Source organism: Phyllopteryx taeniolatus, chromosome 4 (assembly GCF_024500385.1).
Source record: "Phyllopteryx taeniolatus isolate TA_2022b chromosome 4, UOR_Ptae_1.2, whole genome shotgun sequence".
NCBI classification, from domain to species: domain Eukaryota; kingdom Metazoa; phylum Chordata; class Actinopteri; order Syngnathiformes; family Syngnathidae; genus Phyllopteryx; species Phyllopteryx taeniolatus.
Window position 1 is genome coordinate 12,641,557 of NC_084505.1, and position 23,995 is coordinate 12,665,551.

General features: G+C 41.4%; 1 protein-coding gene across 3 annotated transcripts; it reads left to right on the forward strand.

The window, feature by feature from the left end:
- Positions 1–270: 270 nt before the first annotated feature.
- Positions 271–22,973, forward strand: tnpo2b (transportin 2b). Of its 3 annotated transcripts, none has more exons than XM_061769580.1 (23): positions 274–499; positions 1,979–2,078; positions 2,244–2,319; positions 2,426–2,575; positions 2,769–2,875; positions 2,976–3,109; positions 3,736–3,817; positions 5,702–5,824; positions 5,917–6,035; positions 6,159–6,219; positions 6,335–6,506; positions 6,720–6,872; positions 7,168–7,393; positions 7,470–7,641; positions 9,866–10,060; positions 10,172–10,330; positions 10,581–10,668; positions 10,763–10,957; positions 14,009–14,084; positions 17,337–17,436; positions 17,522–17,596; positions 20,419–20,548; positions 22,834–22,973. In XM_061769580.1, the coding sequence occupies exons 2-22, from the start codon at positions 1,980–1,982 to the stop codon at positions 20,524–20,526; spliced, it is 2,670 nt and encodes an 889-aa protein (XP_061625564.1). In that variant the 5' UTR covers positions 274–499; position 1,979; the 3' UTR covers positions 20,527–20,548; positions 22,834–22,973. The 3 variants fall into 3 exon arrangements, with proteins under 3 accessions (XP_061625566.1, XP_061625564.1, XP_061625565.1); XM_061769581.1 differs by lacking the exon at positions 274–499 and adding an exon at positions 1,163–1,354; XM_061769582.1 differs by lacking the exons at positions 10,581–10,668; positions 10,763–10,957; positions 14,009–14,084; ... (2 more) ...; positions 20,419–20,548; positions 22,834–22,973 and having other exon boundaries at positions 271–499; positions 9,866–10,001; positions 10,172–10,303.
- The last annotated feature ends 1,022 nt before the right edge of the window (positions 22,974–23,995 follow it).

A 23,995-nucleotide genomic window follows, 5' to 3' on the forward strand; every position in this document is an offset into this window, starting at 1 on the left:
AGGCGGCTGTGCTAACCACTCGTCCGCCATGCGGCCAAGACAACTATGACGATGGGAAATTGTTAAATATTATTTAATGCAGAGGTTATGAATACATGTATATCTTGGGGGCAGATGAGCACAACGCATACAATAAATGTGAATAAAGTTAGTACAAAACCACAAATATTTAAATGACAGACAAATAGGCTATGTAACTCGCACGCCGAAATTAAAAGTTCCAGTATTTTGGTTGTCATGTCAAATCACACAGACTTTACATGACGATCCGCCCGGTACGGAAGCCGAGTGTGTTCATGCTGATCACCGGCTTGATTGCAAGGCATGCGATCTCTGTCACATACCAGCTAGCAGCATAGCACTCACACAAATCTCCTGAGAGCTGAAGTTCGTTTTCAGTTAAGCATATCCTAGTTATAAGACGTTAATCTTAGTTTTGCCGTAGTGTAGCCAGAGGATTGCCTACAGAAACGTACGTTTGATACATCGGAGTGACCAGGTAATATTTTCGCGGCACATTTGAGCAGACGCTAGCTAGCCGTGATATTTACTTACTAGCCGCGGTAGGGTTTGATTCGCGACGGTTCTGTCATAAATACTAATACGCATCATTTGCACTGTCGTTGTAACTGTGATTTCAGCCCAAACCCCCGATGTTGTAAAGGTGCTGCAGCCGTAGTTAACGTAGGACTGTCTTCGACTGTATTCTATTCTGCAGTTTACGTATTAACGATTATATGAACGCTTAGCTAAGCTAGTTCGCTAGACATTTGTGCCCGTCTAGTGTGGGCCTCCTGTTATAAGATTAGTCGGATCATAATTCCCTCCTTATAGGCTAGTTAAAACGGCCATTTGGCAAAGAATGCCTACGGGGGAAAAAAAAAAAAAAAAAAAAAAAACCATAAACCGCTAATAAATGTAATCTAACATGGCGATCCTCGTTGCGTCACAATGGCACATTCGCAATGTTTTGTATTCGGTGTATGTTTATATTAATGTGATTCCTTATTAGCTGGTTGGTTAGGTTTAATTGAAGATTATAAATTGTCCATAGGTGTGAGCGTGAATGGTTTGTCTATATGCGCCCTGCGATTGGCTGGCGTCCAGGGTGTACCCCGCTTCCTGCTCGAGGTCAGCTGGGATAAGTGCAAGCACACCCGCGACCCTAAAGTCAAGAGGATAAGCGGTATAGGTATTGGATGCGGAGGCACGGTGACCGACTGGTTAGCACATCTGTCTCAGAGTTCTGAGGACTCTGGTTCAAATCCAGCCTCACCTGTGTGGAGTTTGCATGTTCTCCCTGTGCCTGTGTTCTTTTTCTCCGGTTTCCTCCCACATCCCAAAAACATGCATGGTAGGTTAATTGAAGACTTGCCAGTAGGTGTGAATGTGAGTAGTGCAAATTGTTGGTTGTCTATATGTGCCCAGCGATTGGCTGGTTACCAGTTCAGGGTGTACCCCTTCTCTCGCCTGAAGAAAGCTGGGATAGGCTCCAGCACGCCTGCAACCCTAGTGAGGATAAGCGCCCTGGAAAAATGGATGGATGTTGGATGCATGGGTACTATAGTTATAGCTTTATAGTAAGAGAAGCCTGACCATGCTTCTTGCTATCTTAACTGGCTGCAGTTAGGTTAGTTAGGCAGTTGGTACACCCTGTCGTTCAATCACCGAAGGTTTGGCAGTACGAATCGCTGTCAAAGTGCCCTTGGGCAAGACACTCAACCCTAAATTGCTCCCAGTGGGCCTGGCAACACCTTGCATGGCAGCAGCCGCCCATTAGTCTATGATTGTGTGTGTGTGAATGGGTGAATGTGGGCCTCTGTAAAAGCGCTTTGGCCACCGTGATGGTGTAAAATAAAGCACTATTAGTGCACTCCATTTTAGTTGGGGTAACGCTGTTTCTGTCTGCTTTACAAATGCATACAGTACTATATATATATATATATATATATATTTTTTTTTTTTGTGTGTGCTGCAGGATGGAGTGGCAACCAGATGAACAAAGTCTCCAACAAGTGCTCCAACTTCTCAAGGACTCTCAGTCTCCAGACACAGCAACACAAAGAGCAGTGCAAGAAGTATCCTTATGTCTGTTTCCATGCTTGAAAAAGAATACCGGTAGAGAATAAGCTTATTTGTATTTTACTACCACTGTTAAAGAGTCAACCATTTAAGGTGTGTGAGGGTGTGTGAGCTTTTGGAACGTGCGCATGGCTGGTTGAACTTCTTAACACAGCCTGCAGAAACTGGAGCAACTTAACCAGTTTCCAGATTTCAACAACTATCTCATCTTTGTCCTCACAAGCCTAAAGTCAGAGGGTGATTATTTTCATCATTTCATTAAAATATCACAGAAACTTCCTATCATTCATAGTATTGCAGTTCTACTGTATCATTTAATCAGTTTGTTGGCTTCCTTCTCTAGATGAGCCCACTCGCTCGCTCAGTGGCCTGATACTGAAGAACAATGTTAAAGCTCACTACCAGAACTTCCCCCCCAATGTGGCTGACTTTATCAAACGGGAATGTCTCAACAACATTGGAGACCCTTCACCGCTTATCAGAGCTACAATTGGTGGGTGCTGTGAGAGATTGAACGTAATAAAGCTAGTTTAACTTTTATATTGCAGCCAGTGTCCGTCAGACTGCTATGTAGGTGGATTGAGTTCTGCAGCTAATGTGGCTGTGGTAGTTTAACTTGTTTTCAATATTCTTAGAATTCTATTTGTTATATTTGTGGGTAACATTTATTTATTTATTTCATCAAGGTATCCTGATCACAACCATAGCCTCCAAAGGGGAGCTGCAAACATGGCCGGAACTTTTGCCGCAGCTTTGCAATTTACTGAATTCGGAGGACTACAACACCTGTGAGGTCAGACTGGCATGGCAGCCCATACGAAGAATACAGCTTTTGTTAAACTAAGTAGGCCTACTCATTGGAATTGTGTGGTTTTCTTTAATCAATCTTTCAGGGTTCTTTTGGAGCATTGCAAAAGATCTGCGAAGACTCTTCTGAGTTGTTGGATAGCGATGCATTGAACAGACCACTCAACATCATGATTCCCAAGTTCCTGCAGTTTTTCAAACACTGCAGCCCGAAGATCAGGTCAGTTGGAATTATTTTAACAGGGTCTCCACAGGTGGCAACAGTGCTGAACCTTCTCCATTTACTGTATAGACAGTTTATCTAACCATGGACTGATGAACATCAAGGCTTTTGGAGATACTTTTGTTACTTTTGTGATTTTATTCAAGTCAACAATTAATCACAGAGAGCTCTTTAGAGCAAGGCACGGTACACATCAGACAATGCTTGAAGAGGGTTCTAAACTGATGTCTTATATTAGCTAGAACAGCTTTATGCCACACCTTAAATCTTTTCTCATTGATTGGAATCCAGGTTGGCTTACACCTGACTCTGATTAGTGCTTGGAGAATCCATAGTCTAGAGGTTAACTTACATTTTCCTCCCTATTCTGTGAATGTTGACGTTATTTTCATTAAAAATATGAAAATGTAATTGTGTGTTTTTAGTTCAATCAGACTCTGTTTATACTAGATTTAGATGAATATTTCATGACCAATATATGCAAAATTTTTAATTCCAAAGCGTTTTCCTCCCACTCTAATTTATCGTGGCTGTAAGATGCTGGAAAAGGCATGACTTGGACCTTGGAAAAGATTAGGCCGCTATTAATCCTGCCAGCTTCCGTTTGCTTGTTTTCCCCTCAGGTCCCACGCTATAGCATGTGTGAACCAGTTCATCATTGGTCGAGCTCAGGCTCTGATGGATAATATTGATACATTTATTGAGGTGAGTGCTTTTTGTCTTTTTTCAACCTCCCATTGTCTGACTCCTGTAATCATGTAAACTCGGCAAATCATGTAAATGCTATAATCAATAGGCTTTACACGATCAGGATTTTTGGGGCCGATCACCAATCAGCAAGTTTAAAAAAAAAACGATAATCGATCACCGATCCGTTCACGAGATGGAGCAATGTGTTTATCTAAATGACCTGTTCATTTACTGTATATACCTGTGTACTTAATTGCTCAAAACATTGTTTACAATAATTTATCTTTGTTCCTCTATTTATGCCAGTAAGGCATAGTGACAGACAGAACAAATGAATGGTCTTCTATTAGATGGCAGAAAGTACATACAGTAATTAATGTATCCACTTTTTGTGACATTTTTGTTTGTTGGTGTACCGTGACATTTTTTAAATTGTAATCTATGTTCCTTGGCTCCATAAAGGTTGGAAATCACTGGTCTTGTCAGATCGTGTATTCTCATCAGTCAGGTCAAACCAACATTACAACATGACAGAAATAATGGGTGATAACTTACTGTAATTAAATTACTTCACCCAAACCGAAACTTTAGAGCATGATTCGACAGAACGGTGGCATGTTTATGTACAACCGTTAGTGCTAGCACTAGCTTGCTACATAACGTTTTGTTGCCTGCTTCCGAGACGTATTGTATTAAAAGTATGTGAACATACCTCAAGCAAGCCTTAAATGAACGTAATCACCCGAGCACAGGTGACCACCAGCACACGTTTCCCCCCCCCATTTTGTTCTTATAAACACATGGCGCGAGCCATTATTAGTGTCGTTGCCATGGTAACGTGTGTATCCGGTTGCGTTTGAGTTGACAAGATGAAGCCCAGTGATCGTAAAAAACGGGATGCGGTGGTTTCTGAATACAAGATTTTATTGCAGTAGTCTGACATAGTGCATTCGTGTAAGACCAAATTTGTCTGGTAGTCTGATCGGGCATTACCGTGTTGTCTGTCCCACATCGCCGATGTTTTTTATAAATAAAATTACTTTATTGGTGGTCGGATATTTACAGTACTATGTCAAAAGACACGCGACAAGGCTAAAAATAAACTAACTTTAGGATTCAAATATACTTTACACAACGGCGACGTGGACAGCGAATTATGACATTAAAACCGACCCATTATTTCATATTTCATGTGTGTACAGCTGTGCTTTCATTTCCGATGTATTGACAAGTTAAAAACAGCAGAACGTCTATCACATCTATCAGCCACTAACTGTGAGGAGTATTAGCAGAGAAGAGTGAATGAGTGAGCGAGTGAGAGTGAGCAAGTTAATTGGGTGATACAATCAAGGTTTGTTCTACAAGATGGAGCTCAGCGAGGTGTCTCAGCGGGAGACCTATGGGTAACATTTAGAACATTGGTGAAGACAATAGTTCTCTAAATGTTCATTAGCAATTTGTATTTTACCTTCAAAACGAGTGAAGGTTTGCTTTCTTTATTTTATTTATATTTTTAATTTAATTATTTTTTGTCACGTTCCAGTACGAAAAATTTGGAAATTCATTAGTGAAACGTGTTGAAAGGAAGTGCGTGATCCTTCACCATCCTGTTGCCAACATCCCTCATGAGGGATTTCTCTCCATCTGGGGTGATTAGCTGTCCGAGGCTGTTGTTCTCTGCGCAAGATATAGGGCATAGAGGAGTGTATTTGTGTCAGTTTCTCTTCAGCCAAACCAAAAAACACACACAGGATGTTCTGCACTGGCTTTTATTACAATTTGCAAGCCACGTCGTGAGTAGTCCTATTGTGCGTACGTAACCTTTTTGTTGCTCAACTTATTCAAGTCTCTCTCGCTCTCTCTCTGTGTTTCCCTCTGTCTCGTCTCTTTCCTATCCAGAGTCTGTTTGCGCTGGCAGGTGACGAGGACAGCGAAGTGCGGAAAAACGTATGCAGGGCTCTGGTCATGCTGCTGGAAGTCCGCATTGATCGCCTCATCCCACATATGCACAGCATCATCCAGGTGAGTGCTTCAGTCATGCCGCCATAAATAAAAAAGCTACTCTTCCGATGCTCTTTGTTCATCACCAACATTCCCTGGCTGTTCCCCCCCAGTACATGCTGCAGCGGACCCAAGACCCAGATGAGAACGTGGCTTTGGAGGCCTGTGAATTCTGGTTGACTCTGGCTGAGCAGCCCATCTGTAAAGAGGCCCTGTCTGGCCACTTGGTCCAGTAAGTGCCCATATGCCAGCCGTTCAATGGACTGAATTCATCTCATAACAAAGAAGTAAAAAATATCTTATATGCAAAACAAAATGTAAGAAATGAGTTTGTCTGTCTGCTTTATCTTTTCAGGCTCATCCCAATCTTGGTGAATGGGATGAAGTACTCTGAAATTGATATTATTCTTCTAAAGGCAAGGCCATTCCTCCCAGCCTGGCATGGAACTACCCTCAACTGCTTAATTCTGTTTTTGTCTCTGACCTCTGTCACTTCTCTCCTTGTTCATCTGCCATTTTCTTGTTCTGCAGGGTGATGTGGAGGAAGATGAGGCAATTCCAGACAGTGAACAAGACATCAAGCCTCGTTTCCACAAGTCCCGCACTGTCACTCTGCAGCATGAAGGAGGAGAGGGTGAGGAAGGGGAAGACATTGATGATGATGAGGATGATGATGATGATACGCTGTCTGATTGGAACCTACGTAAGTAAAGTATTAAATAGTTAGTAAAGTTACTCCACAACCTTTTTTGTTAGTTTTTTTTTGTTTTTTTGTTAGTTTTTTTCCCATCCAGTGCTTTAAAACCTTTTGGTATATTTAATATGATCAGTTTATAACTGATTTAACTAATACGATATAAGATATTCTCATTACATAACATTTCGAAGCTTAGTATCTGCTGGTTTCCTCTTTAAGGGAAATGTTCTGCTGCGGCCCTGGATGTTCTGGCCAATGTGTTCCGAGAGGAGCTGCTTCCTCATCTCCTGCCCCTGCTTAAAGGTCTGCTCTTCCACCCCGACTGGGTCATCAAAGAGTCTGGCATCCTTGTCCTCGGTGCCATTGCTGAAGGTGAGACCTGCTGTAAACTTGCAGTTTAATGTTGGGCTGAACCTCTTGGGTGTAAAGCAGTGCTATACCACCATGCTGCCCTCAATTATTCATCCCACCAAATTTAGTATAGTTTCCTCATTACACCTCACCTAACCATTGTGTTGAAGCAGTGAAGACCATCGTCAGTCTTGGAACTCTTGTGTATTTCTAACAAAACTGTCCTGCATTTGCTTGTTCAGTTGTTTACAAATAGTCCCATTAAATGGCCATACTGATTGTAATGTTTGAGACCTGTAATGTTTTCTTTCTCCAGGATGCATGCAGGGTATGGTACCTTACTTGCCTGAACTTATCCCCCACCTCAACCAGTGTCTGTGTGACAAGAAGGCCCTGGTTCGTTCTATCGCATGCTGGACCCTCAGTCGTTATGCGCACTGGGTGGTCAGCCAGCCCCCTGACGCTCACCTCAAACCTCTCATGACTGAGCTCCTCAAACGCATCCTGGATGGCAATAAGAGGGTGCAAGAGGCAGCCTGCAGGTACAGATCCGGCCTATATTACTTCTTCAGCCTCATGTACTGCTCCTAATTCCTCACCCTCCTCATTTTTCTGAAGCGCGTTTGCCACCCTGGAGGAGGAGGCGTGCACAGAGCTAGTGCCTTACCTCAGCTTCATCTTGGACACGCTGGTGTTTGCTTTTGGAAAGTACCAGCATAAGAACCTACTCATCCTTTATGATGCCATAGGAACCCTGGCAGACTCTGTGGGACACCATCTGAACCAGCCTGTAAGCTGAAAATCCCTCACATATACATTAACCGATAAAGCCACATTATGACCAGTTGCACAATAGAAGGATAGCAAATTTATTTATATAGTGCATTTCATACACAAGGTAAGTCAATGTGCTTTAGATGATTAAAATCATTTAAAAACAAAGAAAACAGCTTATAAACATTTAAAACAAAGGGGGGGGGGGAAATAAAAATACAATTAAAACAGCGTACAGTGCAAGAAATAGCATTTAAAAGTGGAAATGCTCTAAAAAGCATGAGGAAAAAGAGTTTTTAACCTGGACTTTAAAACTTTCACACTTGGTGCTGACGTCACTTCTGTTGGCAACTTATTCCATTATTGTGCAGCATAATAGCTAAATGCTGCTTCACCATGTTTGCTTTGGACTGTGTGCTCCACTATTTTCAATCTCAGAGCCCTACTGGGTTTATATTCCATTAGTATTTATTCCATGTATTCACGACCTAAACCATTTAGTGATTTCTAGACCAGTAGCAGAACTTTAAAATCTGTTCTAAAGCTAACTGGGAGCCAGTGTAAAGACTTTCGAATTGGAGTGATATGCTCTGACGTCTTTGTTCTGGTCAGAACGCGAGCTGCACCATTCTGAATGAGCTGCAGCTGTTTAATGTTCTTTTTGGGGAGTCCAGTCAGAAGACCATTACAATAGTCAAGTCTACTTGAGATAAAAGCATGGATGAGCCTCTCCTGATCTGCTTGGCACATGCAAGCCTTCACTCTGGATATGTTCTTCAGATGGTAGAAGACAGTTTTAGTAATTGATTTGATATGTCTGTTGTAAGTCAGGTCGGAATCTATCAGAACACCAAGGTGTCGGACTTGGTCTTTGGTTTTTAAAGAGAGTGACTCCAGGTATTCATTAACAGCAATCCTCTTTTCTTTATTGCCAGAAACAATTATCTCAGTTTTGTTGTGGTTTAATTGAAGAAAAATTTGCCTCATCCAGTTATCTGTTTCAGACAGTGACACAACACTTCAGTTGAACTGTAGTCATCTGGAGACAATGTTAGATATAACTGTGTGTCATCTGCATAGTTATGATAGTCAAAATTAAAAGTTTTGAGGAATTTGACACAACGGTAGCATATACAGGCTGAACAGGAGGGGTCCAAGAACTAACCCTTGAGGGAGCCCATAGGCCATTGCCATTCGATGAGATTGAACACTTCCAATGGTTACAGAATAACTCCTTTCCTCCAGGTAGGGCATGAATCATTTAAGGACTGTTCCATTTAGTTCTACCCATGTTTCCAACCTGTTCAGCAGTATATTATGATCTACCGTATAAAAAAGCCGCAATGAGATCCAACAAGACCAGAATTGACACCTTTCTTGAGTCAGTATTCAACTTTATATCATTTAGCACTTTGATAAGAGCAGATTCTGTACTGTGATGAGTTTGGGAAACTGATTGAAATTTGCCAAAAAGTCCATTTACTTCCAAGAAATTGCTGAGTTGATTAAAAAATAACTTTCTCAACAATCTTCGCTATGAAAGGGAGATTTGAGATGGGTCTATAGCTTGCTAACATGGAAGCGTGCAGCGTTCTATTTTTTAGAATTGGCTTAATGGCAGCTACTTTAAGAGCTTTAGGAAACTCGCCTGACTGAAGTAAAAAAATAAATTATTTTTTATATATATTTATTATAACAAGACAGCTTGTTGATCGTTTCAGCTGCTGAACTGTTTTCTCTACAGTTTTTTGGTCAACTGTATCAAATTCTGACATGGTAATAGAGTTTTTCCTGGGTGGCTTCAGATTTAGTATCATTTTATCATTTTGCTGATATTTAACCTGATGGATTGTATTTTTCCGCTAAAATAACAAGCAAATTAATTATATTTAACTGCTGTTAGGCATTCTGGCGCAATCCAATTCGGGGGATTGTGAGCTTGTCAAACACAGCAAACAGAGTGCGAGTATTGTTGAAGTTCAATGGAAGCCCATGGGCTGGAAATGATTAATGGCATTTCCATTCATTTCAGTGGGGAAAGGTGATTTGAGATACGAGTGTTCTTAAAATAAAACCTCTCTGACAGTGTCAATCAAAACTGAACATTGTATGTGATATAGATCTTGTATTAGATATCATTTGGTTGTGCAAGTGATATGATCAGTCTTTAAAGTCCTGTGTAGTTATACATCTTGTAATGAACTAAATCACAATCTAAAAAAAAAATCTTCTGTTTTTAGGAGTACATACAAAAGCTGATGCCTCCCCTGATCTCTAAGTGGAATGAATTGAAGGATGAAGATAAAGATCTCTTCCCCCTGCTCGAGTGTCTGTCATCTGTTGCCACAGCTCTGCAGAGTGGCTTCCTACCCTATTGTGAGCCTGTCTATCAGCGTTGTGTCACCCTTGTCCAGAAGACCCTGGCACAAGCCATGGTGAACCACATACATGGAATTTATAAGTTATGTTGTGAGTCTCCTGATAGTCAGGGAGTTTCTCACCTTTGTGTGTGTGTGTGTGTGTGTGTGTGTGTGTGTGTTTCTTAGATGTATAGTCAGCAGCCAGATCAGTATGAAGCACCTGACAAGGACTTCATGATTGTGGCTCTGGATCTTCTCAGCGGCCTGGCTGAGGGACTGGGTGGTCATGTGGACACACTTGTGGCCCGCAGCAACATTATGACTCTGCTCTTCCAGTGCATGCAGGTGTGGCTTGTACACTTATGATTCAGTGAAGTTCTATTTAACTGAAAACAACAGCCACTGAGTATTAAATAATAAATGGTTATAACACAAATCCTTCTTTAATAGTGGTCCCCAAAATCTACAGTAACGTAAAAAATAAAACAAATGTGTGTTCTTGGGGCAAGTTTTTTTTTTATTTTTATTATTTTTTTCTTTCTTTCCCTTTTTTGGGTGTGTTTATGTTTCTTTGTCTCTCACTATGTTCTCCCAGGATACAATGCCTGAAGTAAGACAAAGTTCATTTGCTCTACTGGGGGACTTGACCAAGGCTTGCTTTCCTCATGTCAAACCTTGCATTGGTAAATCACTTCCGTCAGTACAAATGTAAAGCACCTCATTAACTTTTCTGTTTCTTGTCCGATAATCTCCTTTTATATTTCTGTGTTTCCTCAGCTGAATTCATGCCAATCCTCGGAACCAACTTGAACCCGGAGTTCATCTCCGTCTGCAACAATGCTACCTGGGCCATCGGAGAGATATGCATGCAGATGGGTGTGGAGATGCAGCCGTACATTCCAATGGTTCTGAGCCAGTTGGTTGAAATCATCAATCGACCAAACACTCCCAAGACCCTACTGGAGAACACTGGTATATAAAGCAAACACTTTTTTTTTTATAAAGAAAACACTTTTTTTTAACCACTTTTTTCTTTTTTTTAATTAGTTTATTTTTGCTGTTGAAAGTTCGTAATGGACATTTAAAGAAATATTATACAGAACACAATAAAACATTCTTAATTGTTCCAGAAACCACTAAAGAATGTGATGTTAATTATATTTCCTCAAATATGTTAAGATTAAACCTTAATTGCCTTGTTTAAACCAAAAAGGTTAAGACAGCAGTCTGAGGCTCAAGCTTATCTTGGATAAACACACACAAAAAAAGTAAATCCAGCAGACTTGTAAATATGTAACAGTGGCGTATTATCAGTTGAGCAGCTCAATACATTCCAGAGTCGCAAAGATGCTAACTCATTAGACATGACTTTTACACTGATCATCTAAGGCCTGGTACTCACATAAAGATTTTTCCACTCTTAAAAAGATTTTTTTATCTGACAGACCCCAGACATAAAGATAAAAAATCTGGCATTTAACAGTTTTGGTCGTATTGTGTGTGTGTTGTGTGCTCCGAAAATATCAACACATCATCACACACGTAAAGATTCTGTTCAAACGCCAAACTCAAAATCTAACCTGATCACACATGATCTCACAAAACCGAAGAAGAAGAAACACTTCCAGCTTTGCGCCGATGTTTGCACAAGCCGGGAGCCTTAACAAAATGGCGTTGTCCTCAAAAAACGACTTGGTTTGGAAAATACTTATTGCCGTCTGGGGAGCCCACTTTTATACAAAAAAACTACATTGGGTAAGAGATGCTTATTTTTTACAGTCGTTTAATTTTCTTGAGTCAGGGTGCTTCTTGATTGGCTTTATTCCGTTCCACGTCACAATTCATCGCTGATGTCATAGGCTGTTTCGTACTCCTTGAAAGCTGGCAGCAAGATCCATTCCACACATCCACCATCCACACAAAGATGTAATTTCTGAACATTACTCCGCAGCGGACTAATATGCGAGCACATCGGCCTGAGGGTTCCGCCTGTGCGCTAGGGACCTGCTTTGGATAAGTCACAGGAGTTGACGAGACCTGAAAAAAACGCTTCTGCTGTTTAGAAGTAACGGTAATTTTACTATCTAAATGTCGCTTGCTACTTTTATTGATCAATTATTGCTATTTTGTGTGCGAGACTACGACTTCCGCATTGGGCGCTGATTGCTCCAATCCAATTTCAGCACCAGTGACGTTTAAGTCTAGTTCACCAATCAAACAACGCAAGTCACAACCTCATACATCTTCTATTGGGTTTCCTGGGCATAGGTATTAACACTAGATAAGCCAGCCCGGCTGATCGACATGGCTACGTGGCCACCATGTTGGGAAGGTTGTCGTTACCATGAAGGCAACGGCGCGCTACTCGTGTTTACATTTAGACAAACAAAAAAAACAGCTTTCATGTATTGTAGTATTTGTCTGGCACTGTCTGCCCAAATGTGGATTTCAGCCCACTTATAACTTGAGAAAACACCTTGCAGTAAATTGCAGATCTTGTAGTTTTGGCTGTGCACACACAGTAATATCAGAATTTGCACATTCACATTTTATTTTAATTTTATTGATGTTCATTCCGCGGTAAAAAAAATCTGAAAATACTCGCTATTTACTCAGTACTTGAGTAATTATTTGACTGTGTACTTTGTACTCTTTGTACTTTGTACTCTCTAATTTTTTGGAGGACTACTTTTTACTTGAGGACATTATTGTCAAGTAACAGTACTCTTACTTGAGTACAATATTTGGCTACTCTACCCACCTCTGGAGCGAACATCCTCTATTGCTACTCCTATGTTTAAGAAACATTTTTGCTCATCAGATCAGCCAGTGCCGTATTTGTTGCACTAGTGTTTTGTATTTTTGTGTTTGAGGTGCTGCGGGTCGTGGCTCTGGTTGCGGTCCCAGCGGAACCGCGAAGCACACGTAACATCGGCGACAAGAGCTGATCCGCTAGTACATCTTGTATTAATTAGGAAATGTACCTACAATTATCTAATTAGTTTACGGATGTTAATGTTAAATGTATTAAGCGATGGAGCGATGTTATGGATTATATCACAACACAGAATGAACCAACTTCAAATTCAGAAATGGCCAATAAAAACAGAAAAATACTGTACTTAATATTTTCCTGGAGGATGCATTTGGGATTAGCCTTTGAAGTTGGTAATAATGAAACATGCAGTGAAACAATGACTTTAGTCAATTCTTTTCCAGAATGAGAGTGCTTAAAGAGGAGGATGCTATTCATGTGTCACAGCTTGAAGCAGGCATCAGGTGCAGGTGGAGATGGGACTGGCTCAACTTGGAGGCCATAACAAAAAAGCAAAGACATGAGGCAAATTTAATCAAATCAATATGTACTTGAGTATGTTTTGTGTGTGAAGAATTTTTTTAAAATTTTGCCTTATTGTACTCTTCAGAGTCTTCCAGATTGCTTAATTTATTTAAAATACAAAAAATCTCTACGGGGGCCCGGGGGATCCTCGTAGACCCTCCTGCATTTTTTTGTTTTTTTTTGTCACCTTTTTAATGCCTTTGGTGTTTGCATGTCTGATTATAATGAGAAATTTTGAAGGAATTACAACAATTCTGCAAAGACGAGTGGCCCAAAATTCCTCCACAGCGCTGTAAGAGACTCATTGCAATTTATCGCAAACGCTTGAGTACAGTTGTTGCTAAGGGTGGTCCAACCAGTTATTAGATTTAGGGAGCAATCACTTTTTCATAGAGGGCCATGTAGGTTTAGAATTTTTCTTTTTCCTCCCTTAATAATAAAAACCTTTAAAAACTGCATTTTGTGTTTACTTGTGTTGTCTTTGACAAATAATTACATTTGCTTGATGATGGGAAAGATTTAAGTGTGACAAACATGCAAAAAAATAAGAAATCAGGAAGGGCCCAAACACTTTTTCACACCACTGTATAACCTTCAAAGGGAATATTTGGCAAGCCCATCCCTAATTAAATTGAAAGTTGGTTTAACAATGTGGCACTGCGACTCATTTTACTCTCTTTCAGCAATCACCATCGGACGACTGGGCTATGTGTGTCCCCAGGAAGTTGCACCCATGCTGCCGCAGTTTATTCGACCATGGTGAGAATCTGTTGTAACTTTTGAGTCTCACTTCATTTGGCATGCTTTACACATGCAGTCAGCAGCGAGGTCTTTTGTGCGCTCACCACATCACTTGGGTTCCCTTGCCTCTTCTGTCGTTCCATTCTGCTCACAATCCCGTGAGGTCAGTCACTAGCATATGCACGACCCAAGGTTTGGTAGTTTTCCTTCCCCATCCGGAAATGCTCAAGAATTGGTTGTTTTCTGCTATTTTCTTTTCCACTTTATATCTACATGACCTCATCTCACCAGTGTACAGTATTGGGAGTAACTAATTACATGTAATGAAATTGTCATTTAATTACTAAATTTATGTAATTGTAATTCATTATATTACTGGGAAAAAAATGTGTAATTAAGTTAGTTTACTTTATCACAGCTTCTGGAAATTTCTATGATTACAATTTTAGTTTCATTTGAAAAATAGCCACTTCCTCCTCAAGCCGACGCTTGTGATTGACGCCCTCTGGTCGTGCAGTTAAGTAGTCTCAAACTAGGCTTTACACGATCAGGATTTTTGGGGCCGATCAGCAAGTTTAAAAAAACGATCATCGATCCGATCACAAAATGGAGGAATGTAAATGACCTGTTCATTTACTGTATATACGTGTGTACTTAATTGCTCAAAACATTATATTTACAATAAATAATGTATCTTTGTTCCTCTATTTATGCCAGTGAGGCATAGTGACAGACAGAACAAATGAATGGTTCTTCTATTAGATGGCAAGAAGTAAATGCAGTAATTAATGTATCCACTTTTTGTGACATTTTTCTTTGTTGATGTGCCGTGAGATTTTTTTAATTGTAAAATATGTTCCTTCGCTCCATAAAGGTTGGAAATCACTGCTCTAGTCAGATCGTGTATTCTAATCAGTCATGTCAAACCAACATTAAAACATGACATAAAGAATGGGTGCTAACTTACTGTAATTAAATTACTTCTTCCACACCGAAACTTTCGAACATGATTTGACAGAACAGCGGCACGTTTACATACAACCGTTAGCGCTAGCACTAGCTTGCTAGGCTACACAACGTTTGTTGCCTGCTTGCGAGCCGTATCGTATTAAAAGTATGGGAACATTCCTCAAGCAAGCCTTAAACGAAAGTCCTCTCCTGTCCTGAGCACCGGTGACCACCAACACACCTTTTTCCCCATTTTGTCCTTATAATACAGTTGGTGCGATCCACTCTTGTTGTCGTCGCCACGGTCACAAGTGTATCCGGTTGCATTTGAGTTGACAAGACAAAGCCCAATGATCGTAAAAAACGGGATGCGGTGGTATCTGAATACAAGATTTTATTGCAGAAGTCTGACATAGTGCAATCGTGAAAGAGAAAATGTGTCTTGTAGTCTGCTCCGGCATGATGTGTTGTCTGTCCCACATAGCTGACGTTTTTTATTTTTATTTATTTTTTATTTTTGAAATGTATTTTTTTTTTAAAAATAACTTAATTGGCCGTCAGATATTTACAGTACTACTACGTCAAAAGACGCACGACAAGGCTAAAAATAAACTAGCTTTTGGATTCAAATATACTGTGCACGATGGCGATGTGGAGTAAATGTCTTTTGCGGAGCTGATCAATGACGTCATAGATCGGATCGGCGAATTATGACATTAAAGCCGATCAGCATAAAATGCTAATTATTGGCCGATACCGATTAGGCCGATAAAATTGGTGTAAAGTCTATCGCAAACATGACATATATTTCCAAATATGACCTCCAAGACTACCTTGTGGTGCAATCTATTAGCCTGTCTGAGAGTTTGAAAAGTTAGACCCATCGTTACACTTTTGAACACATGAAACATTGACTTTTGAACAGTTTCATCTTTAGAATTGTTTTCATATTACTTTGAGAAATTAATTGCAATAATTACACTAATATTACATTTTCAGTAGGGTTGGCACTGGGTCATGAAATCTCTTGGACGATGTGGCTAAGCCATCACTTGTGCTTATGTGGGCCCAATCAAAACGACGTACATAGTCATCAAATAGGGCTAGTGCTGAACGGTTTGGAAAAATTGCGAGGTTGTTTTCATTTATTTTTGAAACAAATTGCGATTTCGATGTAGCATGCATGAAGTTTATCTTCAGCATGATTCCCTAAACACAAGAAATACATCAACATTTCAAACGGACGTTAATTTGGCGCCAAGCGGCATCAGGTCTTATCTTCCCCGACGCGCCGCTCCCAGTAGCCGGGAAACCCTGTGAGCCTGTCTGCTTCGTGAGGAGCGGCTGGACGGCGGCTCTCCCAAGTCCGCACTTGGTGACGAATTGAAGCATTTTACGAAGCAGAGGGAAAAATTAAGACACTAACACCGTTAACACACAGCAGAATGAGAGCGCTCAACTTTTATCAGGAAGGGCTTTTGACGCAGGCGATTTTGATTCCCCAGCGTGGCTAACGTGGGCAATGTTCGCTTTGCCGCATCCTGTTTCAGTTAGACATTGGAGAGGTGGCGAATTGGCCGAGCGAACACTGGGGCAACTTGTAATTGTAACCAACTACATTTCCAAAGTAATCTCCCAAACACCGCCAGTGCACAATCACATCCTTATGAGGATGACTGTTTTAATAGATAATAGTCTGTTGTCCAGACCTGTTAGATCAACTTTGCGTGTCCTCACTTTGGTTGTAATTGACTTTTGTGTGTAGGCCTGTCATAATAATTACTATATCGACTTATCCTTCGATGAATGAAATGGACACGATAGTTTTTCCGGTCTCAATAAATTGTCATTGTTGTGGTGAGCCGGCGCACGTATCACACAGTGAGCCAACAGAGTTGGACGGCTGTGTCAATCGCCACTTGTGGGCTCATGGAATGGCGTTTTTGGCTCCATCCAATACTCCATAGCCTTGCTCCATTTGCAGCGCCTGTATTCACACAAGAGAGACATTTAAGGGAACGTTAACTATTTATTGTGTTCGCTAGCCTGCGAGCTAATGAGCTAGTGAGCTAAACAGCTCGCTCCACTTCGACAAAGTTGTTTAAAAAGTCAGCGCCTCTCTGAGTTGTTGTGTGTGTGTGTGTTACTCCCCAATTAACACAAACTTGGGAAAGTTAACTGTTTATTAAGCATAACCTCAGTGGCACACGCTATTCAGCCAGTAGTTGACTTCAGCAAACGTCAACATGTATTTGATTGACAGATGAAGGGCTCGTCTTCAGCAGACGGACAACAGAGTCATGCAGCTTTTTATTATTTCAGGTGTACATCACTCCGCAACATTCGAGATAATGAAGAGAAAGACTCTGCTTTCCGTGGAATTTGCATGATGATTGGAGTGAACCCAGGGGGTGTGGTGCAGGTGAGACTTTTTCACATTTTGTACATGGAATCCATTGTCTTTTCCTCGAAACCTTGTGAACTCTCCCTTCTATTGTTTTTTTCAGGACTTTATCTTCTTCTGCGATGCAGTCGCCTCCTGGGTAAACCCTAAAGATGATCTGAGAGATATGTTCTATAAGGTGAGGGACTGGTATTGTTGGAGAGAGCAGTAATTCTCACATTACCGTGTGTGTGTTTGCTGCTTGTGTTGCACCTGTTTGGCAAGCTGGTTAACACAGTTTAGTATTTATCCGCAATAAAGGGAGGTTGAAAACTTGCTAGCTGCGGAATGCGTTACGAGGCAACTGGTTTGGAGTATTGTGTAGTAATCTCTTCAAGTCCCTGTGTTGTGACTCATTGATGGTTGACTGTTCCGATAGATACATAGTGTAAACTACAATATTTGAGCTGTTATTGAGAGACGGTAGCTCCAAACTTGCTTATTATGCTATAATAATACAGTGACCCTAGCCTTGGTGCAGTGGCTGTAATTGGCACGTGAGAAGTGCGTGACCGCACACGGCGACAGTGGTAGTGTAAGGGGGCGTTGGGGGTTCGGCAACCCACAGTGGCGATGTTAGCTTTTGGGTCCAGACCCACCAGTTGAGAATTACTGCCTTAATCTTTATCTTATACTCAAAAACTGTGCTGATCTCCAATCCACAGTCTTCAGCACCACCATCTACAGGGATCTGTTTGTCGTTAGTTCTTTTACAACCTTGATATTGACATACAGAAAAAAATTGGAATATCATGAAAAAGTTGATTTCCATAATTCCATTCAAAACGTTAAACTTTCATAGTTTATAGATTCAAGGCCCACAATTTAAACAATTTCAAGTATTTGTTTATTTTTACATAATTTGGGCTTCCAGCTAATAAAACCCACACAATCAGGAATTTTAAAAAAATTCAATACTGTGAAGAAATCATCCCAAATTTTGGAGGCCATAAATGTTTTAAACGGCGTTTGAGACACGAATCATCTTCTAAACTCAAAGCACCTGCACAGGTTTCCCCAGGTGTCATTAAATTGCTTCAGTTTGGTTCAATTGTCTCAGTTGGGTTCAATATGGGGAACACTGCAGACTTGACAACTGGCCAGAATACCATGATTGATACCCTCCATAAGATGGGTAAGCCACAAATGTTCATAACTAAGGAGGCTGGCTGTTCACTGAGTGCTGTGTCCAAGCATATCAATGGAAAGTCTCGCGGAAGGACAAAATGTGACAGGAGAAGATGAAACAGCAAAAGAGATGACCGTGGGCTTCAGCGGATTATCAAACAGAAGATTCAAGATCTAGCAGAGATCCAGAAAGACTGGAATGAGGCGGCAGTCACAGCTTAAAAAAACACCACATTCCGACGCATCCAGGAGATAGGCTACAATTGTCGGGTTCCTCGGGTGAGCCTGAGCCAACGTAGGAAGCGTCTCAACTGGGCCAAGGAGAAGAAGGATTGGACTGTTGGCCAGTGGTCCAAGGTCTTCTTTTCTGATAAAAGTAAAGTGTGCCTTTCATTCGGGAATCAAGGTCCAAGGGTTTGGAGGAAGACGGGTGAAGAATAGAACCCAAGCTGCTTGAGGTCCAGTGTGAAACAGTCAACAGTCAGTCATGATTTGGGGTGCAATGTCCAGTGCAGGTGTTGGTAAACTCTGCTTTGTTAAATCCAAGTCACCGCAACAGTCTACCAGAATGTTTTAGAGGACTTCAGGATTCCTTCTGCTGAGGATCTGCATGGAGATGCGGATTTCATCTTCCAGCAGGACCTGGCCCCTGCCCATACCGCCACAGGCACCAAAACCTGGTTTGATGCCCATGCCATGACAGTGCTTGACTGGCCAGCCAACTCACCGGATCTAAACCTCATTGAGAATCGAAGGAAATGAGGAGCACGAGACCCAAAAACAAAGAACTGACAGCAAGCATTACAGAAATCTGGGCTTCCATAACTCCCAGGCAATGCCACAGGCCGATTGCCTCAATGCCACGGCGCATCCAGGCAGTGATTCAAGTAAAGGGATTCCTAACCAAGTATTGATGATTAACATATCGTTTTGAAAGTACCATATTTTGATTAATTTAATGTGACCCTAATTTCTTTATTTTTCTTCTACAAAAATTGAGAAGTAAATGATGATTTCTTCACAGTATTCAAATGTTTTAAATTCCTGATTTTGTGGGTTTTATGAGCTGGAAGCCCAAATTATGTAAAAATGAACAAATACTTGAAATTGTTTTAGTTGTGGTCCCTGAATCTATAATCTATGAAAGTTTCACTTTCTGAATGGAATTATGGAAATAAATCAACTTTGTCATGACATTCAAATTTTTTGGAAAGTGTCTGTACAAGCTATGTGGGACCATCCTCAACGCCTACCCTTTGGAAAAACATACTTCACTTCCATAGACGATGGCAGTGAACGGTTGGATTCCATTTGATGACGAGACATTGCGCCAGAGAGAGTTAAATGCATTCATAGGTGCAGATCGCTTAAGTCCTGTTTTGATAGTTGAAGTTGGGCGCAACAAGTTTTGCTTGCACAAACAAGTCAGAGGATGGAAAATGCTGATGTCATTGAGGGCTAGCGCTTGCCCTTGTTAAAAAAGTTATCGGTTTGCTCGATTGACATGGCGGCACATACAGGCTGAAATCTGATAGGACAAAAAAAATAAAATGAATCTAAAATCCACATTATTTACTGAAAGTAGTGTAGTCAAGAGAAATGCTGCGAAATGAAGAAAATAGACTGTTGGGAATAGATAAATACAATTTAATAGAACAAATATTAGAATTTAGTTTATAAATGTAGGTCAGTGCTTTTGATAGTGTTTAGGTGAGCAGGGAAGCCCTCGCTGGCCCTTAATGCTCACCACTGGAACGTGCTCATGCCTAGCTGAAAGAGTGTTGTTTGAATAATCAATTGCTAACTTTGTCTCCCGCACCCCCACTCCAATAGATCCTGCATGGTTTTAAGGAGCAGGTTGGGGAGGAGAACTGGCAGCAGTTTTCAGAGCAGTTCCCCCCTCTGCTGAAGGACCGACTGGCGGCCTGCTACGGTGTATAAAGCCTCCACACCCATCCAGGAGGTGACCTAACAAATGGCATCATTTCATGTCGACACGAGTACAAAACAATACCATCCATCCATCCATCCATCCCTCCATCCATTTTCCGTACCGCTTATCCTCACTAGGGTCGCAGGCATGCTGGAGCCTATCCAGCATGCCTTATCTTTGGGCGAGAGGCGGGGTACACCCTGAACTGGTTGCCAGACAACCATTCGCACTCACATTCACAACTATGGGCAATGTAGAGTCTTCAATTAACCTACCATGCATGTTTTTGGGATGTGGGAGGAAACCGGAGTACCTGGAGAAACCGCATGCAGGCACGGGGAGAACATGCAAACTCCACACAGGCAAGGCTGGATTTGAACCCGGGTCCTCAGAACTGTGAGGCAGATGTGCTAACCGGTCATCCAGTCGTCCACCGTGGTACCCCTGAACAATACAAATATGACGATAATACGCAGGATGTTAAATGAATAACTAAAAGGAGGTACCGTTAAATTCAGATTTTCTTCTGGATCAGAGGGAATAAAATATAGAATGATATTTAGGCATGGAAATTGTAAATTAGATTTTCAAATGTGTAATGTGCATCACATTCATATAAGACGTGATGAATTTCATTACAATTGGATACGTTTTTTTTGGCTTTTCTAAAAGTTTCTTATATTTACGATCTAATTTTTACAATCTCAAGCAAATGTAATAGAACAACCATGGAATAATACCTAACCGTAATATCAAATCTATGATTCACTACAGTGTTTCCCAACCTTTATTGAGCCAAGGCACATATTTTGCATTAGGAAAACTCTCACAGCAAACCGCCAAACTAACATGCACAGGTTATTTGCCATCTAATGGAAAAGCTAATTGTCTAATAGTTTTTGCCTGTCACTCTACATTGCTGGCATTGATAGATGAACAAAGATGCAGTATTTGTAGTCATACTCAAACTCAGGCTTCGGGGGCCAAATTTGGTCCACGTTGTAATTATATTTGGCCCGCAAGACCATATCAAATGTGTATTAGAGCTGGTCCGCCAGTATATCACACATGTGCCACTAATATTACGAATCCCACAATGCTTTGCTAGTGTGTTGGCCCATCAGTCTAGACCGGCGAGCGCCTCTTCCCTTTCTGTTGCAGTCGTTAGCAATTATGCTACCAGTCTCCTCGAGCAACTTTACACTTCCCCTTCCCAAAAATGGCCAAACGAAAGATGGAAAACGGTTAACTTCCAAGACCGGTGGGTGGCAAATTGTCTGGCAGACCTGTTTGTCGTGTGCGGAGCAAGGTGGCTGCAACAAAGAATATAACATAATTGAATTAATGTTATTTTAATGCCCTTTATCAACTCCTAGGCAGGGACTGTTAATAGTTTGAAATTTGGATTTTTATTGAAGGACATTCTTATTTTTCTGGGTTGTTTTGATTTACATCAAAAAGAGGTATTTGGAGATAGATAAAAAGAAGATGGAGAGACAGAAGAATTTGTTATCTATTTAAATAAAAAACAACAAACAAATACCACCGATATCTTTTTATCGCAAATTTTATTTCTCGTGTTTATAATAAAGTTTGTTTTTCCAGATTCAGTGTTGAAGCAAAATTTAAGTTTGTTGTCATATGATAAACTTTCACGCTACATTTCTGGAGAGAAGGGAAACATGCACATTGCAGTGATTTTTCATTAAATATTGAGTTTGTCCCAATTTTTAATTTTGTCCCACCGTGAATTTGAGTTTGACACCCCTGATTTAGACTAATTAGGTGAAATTGGGCAATTTCTCACAGCACACTGTTCGGGAATAACTGAAAAGTGGAGGTTGCGCTCAAACATTTACTTAATAATGCGCTCTTTTCATCCATCCATCCATTTTCTGAGCCGCTTCTCCTCACTAGGGTCGCGGGCGTGCTGGAGCCTACCCCAGCTGTCATCGGGCAGGAGGCGGGGTACACCCTGAACTGGTTGCCAGCCAATCGCAGGGCACATACAAACAAACAACCATTCACACTCACAGTCACAGTCACACCTACGGGTGATTTAGAGTCTCCAATTAATGCATGTTTTTGGGATGTGGGAGGAAACCGGAGTGCCCGGAGAAAACCCACGCAGGCACGGGGAGAACATGCAAACTCCACACAGGCGGGGCTGGGGATTGAACTGTGAGGCAGACGCTCTAACCAGTCGCCACACCGTGCCGCGCGCTCATTTCACTTTCACGTTATTAATTTTGGAAACAACTTTTCTTTAAAAAAATAAATAAAGTGACATCTTGTCCTCTTCCTTGTCTGTGCAGGTGAGCCAGCAGGAGGAGGGTGAATGGGAAACTCATCCATCTGTGTATTGCACTGCCCTGATCTGGGGGGAGGGAGAGGGACGCTTATGGCCGCTCCCCCTGAAGGACGGCCCACATGCCCTTATGTGTTTGTCCATAGACGGAGGGTGGGTGGGCGGGTGGGTAATGGGAGGGGTGGGGGGGGACACACCTCTAGATTAACTAGGCAGGGACCCGACACAGAAGAACTAACTGGTAGGGACAGAGAGGGGGACCGAGAGATGAGTTGGAAGGATGGAAACATTGCGCGTATGAGGGAGGCAGGGACAGAGACTGGCATAGAGAAAGTTCAGGGAATGAGAGGGAGGGACTTCATTAATAAGGCAGGGATTATAAGCCACGGACGTGTCTGTTACCGGGCTGGGAGGACAGGAACAGTGCGATTTTTATCAGGGTTCTTAATCGCAAGAGTAGCTTGACCAATAGACAGACAAGACAGACTGACGTTTATCGACATATACACTTGCACATTATGCTGCATATGCAGTACTTGGAATTGACTGTGGGTGGCACGATTTTACGGACTTCTTACAACCTATTGCATGCAGTTAGAGACAGACTGGTGTCTTAACTCTGTTCACTGTCAGGGTGATAGCATACTTTCCAGGGGAATAGGATTCAATACTATGACTTCATTTGTTATCTCCGAATTCCACATCGCTGTAAAATAACCTCACTATCCGCATCAATGTTTTCTTACCTTCATTTTGACCACAGTGCTGCTTCACACAACTATCCATTCTAGACATTTATTGTCACATTTTCTACCTGATCTGGAGAGAGAGAAATACCCTCTATTGTCTCTCTTGTGGCTTCAAAGACACCACTCCTCCACGAAGGGAGGATTAGGGCTAACACATTTTGTTTTCTCGTCAAAGGGGAGGAAATCATTGCGAACGAATCACATCCTTGGTTGTGTTCATGAGTTAATTGTGTGTGTATATAAATCTACGTGCGTGCATGTGAAGTTTGTAAACCCTTCGTCATTCTGTGTCAAATAGTAAATTGTGCTTTGTTTTTGACATGGTACTGAGCTTAAACTTGACGCCCACCGCAATGTCCTTGGCACCCTTTAACTGTGACTGTGTGTGTGTGTGTGTGTGTGTACACACGTGTTCAGTTC

Excerpts from the sequence above, each read along its gene's own strand:
- tnpo2b (XM_061769580.1), top strand. The coding sequence starts at position 1,980 with ATGGAGTGGCAACCAGATGAACAAAGTCTCCAACAAGTGCTCCAACTT. Across the intron at positions 10,061-10,171 it reads AGACCCTGGCACAAGCCATG|ATGTATAGTCAGCAGCCAGA; the intron begins GTGAACCACATA and ends TGTGTTTCTTAG. Across the intron at positions 10,669-10,762 it reads TCATGTCAAACCTTGCATTG|CTGAATTCATGCCAATCCTC; the intron begins GTAAATCACTTC and ends GTGTTTCCTCAG.